At 47.0% G+C, this 6,340-nt stretch overlaps 1 protein-coding gene across 1 annotated transcript; it reads left to right on the plus strand.

The window, feature by feature from the left end:
* The first annotated feature begins 2,755 nt into the window (after positions 1 to 2,755).
* On the plus strand, positions 2,756 to 6,199 carry LOC104395444 (somatostatin-2-like). Its single transcript, XM_010005137.1, has 2 exons — positions 2,756 to 2,857; positions 5,984 to 6,199. The coding sequence occupies exons 1-2, from the start codon at positions 2,756 to 2,758 to the stop codon at positions 6,197 to 6,199; spliced, it is 318 nt and encodes a 105-aa protein (XP_010003439.1).
* Positions 6,200 to 6,340: the final 141 nt, after the last annotated feature.

Genomic DNA, 6,340 nt, shown 5'->3' on the forward strand with positions numbered 1-6,340 from the left:
CAGTCAGTCAATGCAAAAGGGAATAGGGAACAGTAGGAATGAAGAACAATCCTGGTGCTGTATGTTGAACTCTTTCCAGTTACTAAAAAGAGCAAATTTTATCGCAACAGAGAATTTTAGCCTGCAGAGAAGGAGATGGTGCTATAGCCTGTGATGGGGAGCTGGTCAGCAGTGGTGGTAGCAGGGGCAGAGGAGCAGAGCTTGAGGAGGACAGACTAATGTAGGGGAATCAGCAGAGGGAATATAAGGAAAGGAAAGGGCACTAGGGAAGTTGGAGGAATCTGGAAAAGAGGCATTTGATATTAAGGAATGCCATAGCATAGCCCAGAAGAAACTTGTTTGGTTTCAGAGTTCTGGTCCTGCTGTGGGCACTAGAGTGTTAAGTGCTTTGGTGTGTCCCTCTTACCCTCCCTCCCAGCTGGGAAGAGGTATTGCCCAGCACAGGTTTTTCCTGCACTGTACTGGTCAGCAGGCCACAGGTTTGGTGCTACCAGAAACTCTCTTTCCAAAGCCAACCACCTCAATTTTGACAATTATTATTGTCTTTTAATCCCAGGACAGAGTAAGGGCAGCCTGGTCACTGTTCACATCTCTGTGGGCCTCCCCAGAAGCCATTCCCTAGCTCTGCATCCCTTTTTTGGTAGAATTGTCATATTGTGACCCCATTCACTCAATTAAGCTTTATAGAAAACGGCTCATTCAGAAGGCAAAGCTGCAAACAAAACCATATTTCTCAGAACAAGCAGTTTGGTTAGACCAGATGGGCCCCAGCATGGAGACCTTGCTGTGCTGCTGCTGCTGTCTGTCCAGCTTTGGGGCTAATAGGCCCACAAGGTTTAGTCCTGCCTCATAACCAACAGTTGGGGATTCACCTCCTGCCTGCCTGTCAGCCCAGGCACATCTCACACTCTCAGGTACCTGCCCTTTGTTCCTCTTGAGCAACCAAGTGTGCTTTCTCCATTTGCTATTTTCCCACTTTTACCTCTCCTGGAGCAAATCAGCTACGGGTCATTTGGCAAGTCCCTGTGATTTGTCTGCTTGCTGGAGCCTGATACTTCACTGCTCTCTGTCTCCAGCCCCAGACTGGCTGGGAAGTGTTTGACAGAATCCATTACAAAGGGCTAACACAGCAATTCTGATAAACTAGCAAGATCAGTTTAAAAGGAAACAGATAATGTTTCATCTGAAAGCAGGGTAGGCAGCTCTCACAAGGCGGGGGTGAGAAGCAATGAGGTTACAAAGTTTTCTGAGGAAAATCCATTTCTAGAAATTGCCAGATTGTCATCTTTCCCTGTAAGCCCCTATGACTCAGAAAAGATTTTTCTTCCTGTCTTTTCAGTGAGGGAATCCAGCATTTCTTTTCCAATAAGCCTGGAAGTGATGGCATCTTTTCCCTCAAGTGCATCCAGGGAGCTGTAACTGGCATTAGGAACTGGACTATTTGCAGGCAAAGCTTCATCATGATGTTCCCAGGAACTGTAATGTTTGGTAAGCAGTAGAAGTGGGGAACAGGTTTTCCTGCCTCCTGTTCTTTCTTAGTTCTGCCACGGCATCCCCTCGACCAAGTCACCTCCCTGAGGGGTTTTTCTATGTGCTAAATTAGGATAACAATTTACCTTTTGATTGTCTTTATCGTTAGGGGCAGAAGAGGACTTGCCCTGAGGCAAATGCTTCTGGAGAAAGGGCTAGTGGAGAGATGGGATCTTAGCTGTGTCTCTGCATGGCACAGGGGTGTGACAGTGGATGGGGACAATGCAGAGCAGATAGCAGTGCTTAACAGCACCTTCTGCTGGCCCATGAACCAGTCTCACTGGTGGGACAGCATTTTGGGCAAAGGGAGAAGCATTATTAACAACTAACTGCTAACCAGAGATCAGAAATGGTAGGAACTGAACCCCAAGCAGCCTGCAGTCAGTGCCAGCATACTTCAAGCCTTTTTCTGAAGCCTCACTGAGCAGAGCAGCTCCAGCTCTGACCAGCCTTTCAGTGCTTTGTTTTCCCTTTAATACATTTCAACTCAACATCTCCAAGGATTCACTGTGTTGATCGATACTTCTGGGATAGGATCAAGATGTATTGAAAGAATACTAGGAATAAAAACCAGTAACCTCCAACTGGCTTCCAGGTAGTCTTATGTACATTTGGAAGACAAATTATATCACTGCAGAGCTGCAGCCTGTGTCCCCATGTTACTGTGAAGGGAAAGCCAGGCATGTTGGCATTCCACAGTGAGATGCATCACTGGATGCAGAGATTCAGATCCAAATACTCCCAGAGTCTGGAGCTGTTTGGACATGCAGGCTGAGGGTCCAACCCCATATCTAAGTACTGGTGGCCAGAAGTTTCACCTCTTTCCTCTGAATGATCCAGCATTGGCCAGAGGTTTGTGCAAGCTGGTGACCTATTCTAGCCAACATTATGTTCCCAAGCAGAATTCAGCTAACTAGGACAGGCACAGGTAGTGCCTACAGTTTCTCAGGTGGAGAGTCCCAAACCCTTTCTTCTTCAGTCTCTGCAGGTCTGGCACATGGAAAGCCCAGAGGCACTGAAGTATCCCACTCAAGCAGCCAAGTGTTAACAACCTCTCCAAAGTCTAATTTGCCTTTGATATAGACTTAATTGTTTGCGTCACCCACTGGGCTAGGGGGAGGGCTATAAAAGGGGCTGCAGCCATTGTCTGAGGCAGAAGAGAGCCCAGAAACAGCTCCCTCTCCCAGTCTTCCTAATTCAGCACAGTAGTCACAGCCTGTACATCATGCAGCTGGTGGCCAGCCTGGTGTCCGTTCTGCTGCTGGTGTGGAGTGTGAGAGCCACTGCCCTGCCTGGAGAAGAGAGACTGGCAATACAGAACACCAGGGTGAGTATAATGCACCCTGTGCAGGAGCTGGGTGAGAGCACAGGGGCAGGCTGGGGAGGGGTACTGAGGGCAATTAGACTTTATCTAATGCAAGCAACTCTTCCACCTCTCTTTATTCCAAGGAACTACAGCTTCATGCTGAAACATGGACTATTGCTACAGTTTACTAATCAGTTTATTTTGGAAAGGTAGCAGGGCAGATGCCAAAGAGCTGCAAAAGTGAAGTCTGAGCTAAGCAAAAACTGGCAAAAAGAACAGAACAGAGAGGAGAAAATAATACTGCTGATAGAGTACAGCATGAGAGAATAAAGCCGAGTATTAGGGAGGGAGAGAAAAGATACATAATTGGTAAAATGATCAGGGGAGATAATATTTTAAATAGGACTCATGGGAAGGACAAATGTTTAAAAGATGGGTTCAGTAAGAAAGTAACAGAGGAATAATAAATGAAGTAATTATATCAGAATAAAATTGCTTTTTCCAGAGTAGTATTCACAAGGGGAGTTATACTGACATAGTTCTGCTAGAATAATTACACTCTGAACCAGCACAGCTCTATGCAGTGGCAGAACTTATTATAGCAATATAATTATCCTACCAACTGGCAAAACTCTAATATTATAATGGCTATAGCACTATAATAACTTTGTTTTCTTGGACTATTTCCCTAAGAGGCCAGAGGGGTAAGAAGCAATAGCATAACATGATCACAAGCAAGTGCTCTGTTCTGCTTGTCCTCGCCCGCAGTTCTCTCACCTGTATTTCCTTGCCATCCCTGAAGTTCCTCTGAGCTGTGGGTAGTCACCCCACACTCTGGCAGCCCAGTTCAGGTATCCTTGAGGCTGCTGGTATTTCAGTCCTGCAGAGGTGCTACACAGAGAAGTGAAGGATCCCAGTGCTGATTTCAAAAGGCACTAACTTCTCCTTTGTGCAGATCCACATCATTTTTTCAGTCTTAGCGTTGGCTCCAGCTCATCCATCAGTGTCTTAATGCTACAGGAGTGGGCTCACATCCCATTAACAACAAAACTGGCTGCAAGAAAGGAACGTACACAGTGTGAGGTGCTAGGGCTAGCATTCTGCTGGAGATCAGGGCTTCTGCAGCTGGCTGGGATTAACCCTTCTGGGGATAACTGTAAACTTTCAGCTGTACATTCTTACAATAACAAATCTAGTACTTAAAAAGTAAACTTTCTGATGCAGATGCTAGCTGCTGGGGGAAAAAGAAACAAGGTGTAGGCAATAAATAGGGAATAAAACAAGGTGTAGGGTAAATAAGGCTTTGGTAAATTTAATTCAAGCATAATGACTCTTAGTCTTCTACACACTATTGCTTATAAAATAATGATATAATAGATATAGTGATTCTCTTTAGAGCATCCTGCATGCTGAAAAATTGTTAGATGCTGATGAACCAGTCCCTACTGTCACTGCTGTTGTTAAGTTATCCAAATATTTTGAGAATATTGGGATTTTACATGCAAATCACCGTGAAATGTCTAACAATGCAGAAGGAAGATCTGCGCATTCTGACGCACTGGTGGATGTAGTACAGGGAATCGAGCAGCTACTCCAAGGTGTGCCACAAGCCACCCCTTCTGAGATCTTTAGCTGCTGCCAAAGCATTTTGATCTGCAGCTCAGGAACACCCCTAAACAGAAAGGATGTTAGCAGTGGATTAGTGCAGGGAAGAGCTGCTTCGTTTCACTAACAGGCTGATCATGTGTAAGGAGCAACCCTGACCAGCAGGCTGAGTTTTGCCTTCCCCATACAAGAGTCTGAAGCTTCTGGCTCTGCTTGGTGCAAGTCATTTCAAAATGTAACTTAACAGCTAGGAAAGAAGCTTTGAGGAAGACATGACCCAGGAGACACACTGGGTTCCCCAGTCCCTCTCCCTAAGGCTTAGGATATTTCTGTTCCTTGCAGTATAGTAGTAGGAATCAGCTTTTATCCTTTTTTTTTTTTTTTTTATGCTACAATCATAGCATGTAATTTTCTTGTGTCTCAGTTTCTCTTGTTTGGAAGCAGGGTTAGTTAATAAAGCTAAGTTGTATAAAAATGCCCATAAGCAGCCTGTAACGTAAACTCAAAATAATTGCTTCTGCCTGTATTTATCCATTTTTTGAGCTGCTCACTGAGTGGTCCTTAGTGAATGCTGGTGCTGACAGAGCCAGCAGATAGATTCAGCAGTCCCAGCAGTAAACATGGTGTTTGTGAGAAGTGACTTGGAAATGTGCTTTCAAGATTCCCACCCGCATGGGAAACAGGATATTTTCCTGTCAGACTGTCTATCCCAGCTTGTCCAGTACCAGCTGTCTCTGCTAATGAGTCACAGAGAGACCAGGAATTCTCAGGCAAGAGGTAATTCCTCAGACTTGCTGGATGTAAAGTTAAGAGAAACAAGATCACTTGCAGTTTGTTATTGATGGAAATCCCTCAAGCCCCAACTGTAGGATGCTTTTATAGCTCCACAACTCCTCCTTCGTTCTGCCTTCTCCCAAGGTCAGGCTGTTGAAATTCGGGTTCTTGTTCTTAGAATACAAGCTGCCTGTCTCCACTGATTAAGTACTTTGTTCCAGATACTTAGGGCATCTCTTTGCCCACCAGCCCAGCCTTCTATTACATTTAATTCTCAGCATTTTACAGGGGGTTGCAGCCCCTTTTGTGCTGAACACTGCTCAGGACTCTCTGCCCATTCCCTGAGCTTCCTGCAGTGGGTGCTGGGCAGTCAGAGCAGAGAAGGGAGCAGGGCTTTACTAGGAGAGAAGGCGTTTGGCATTCAGTGAAATTTAATTAGCGTAGGCAATAAGGGACTTCACAGGCAATTCACGTCTATTTGTTAGCAGCTCTTTTCCAGTTACAACACTGCAGTGGTGCCTCTCCCAGCTGGCTGAGCTGGACAGTGGATGGGAGGTGGGAGGAGTGACCTCTGCAGCCACAGACCCCTCAACTCCAGCACGGTTGATGGTTCCCCATGGGAAAACCATCAGCTCCAAGGACCAGGGGAGACAGGGAAATGAGAAGGGACTCCAGGGGGGGATGTTTGCACCCTGCAGCCACTCTTGCCTTGACAGGCGTGGTGGTTAGGGCCTCTGGCTGTCACTTTCCCCTGCTTTCCACCTGCAGGAACAGAGCACAGTCCGGAAAGACGCCATCCTGAAGATGCTGGCGGGGCTGCTGGACAGCGTGGACGTGGGACGTGAGGCGGCCTCCCCGGACGTGGAAGAGGAGGGCAAGCTGGAGGAGGAGCGGGTGGTGCTGGGGCGGCTGGCCCAGCTATCCCAGCGGGACCGCAAGGCCCCCTGCACAAACTTCTTCTGGAAAACCTTCACCTCCTGCTAGTGCCGCCCAGCCTGGCCCTGCTGGGCCGCCCGGCCACAAAGCCCTTCCCTTCCCCTTGGCCACCCTGTTCTCTAAGCTCCCTTCCTTCTCCACCCCTGAGAATAAAGCAAGGCGCTTCGGGGACTGGTCTCTGCCTCTCTC

Source organism: Chaetura pelagica, unplaced genomic scaffold (genome assembly GCF_000747805.2).
Source record: "Chaetura pelagica isolate M959 unplaced genomic scaffold, ChaPel_1.0 scaffold159, whole genome shotgun sequence".
NCBI classification, from domain to species: Eukaryota; Metazoa; Chordata; class Aves; order Apodiformes; family Apodidae; genus Chaetura; species Chaetura pelagica.

Excerpts from the sequence above, each read along its gene's own strand:
- LOC104395444 (XM_010005137.1), top strand. The coding sequence starts at position 2,756 with ATGCAGCTGGTGGCCAGCCTGGTGTCCGTTCTGCTGCTGGTGTGGAGT. Across the intron at positions 2,858-5,983 it reads TGGCAATACAGAACACCAGG|GAACAGAGCACAGTCCGGAA; the intron begins GTGAGTATAATG and ends TTCCACCTGCAG.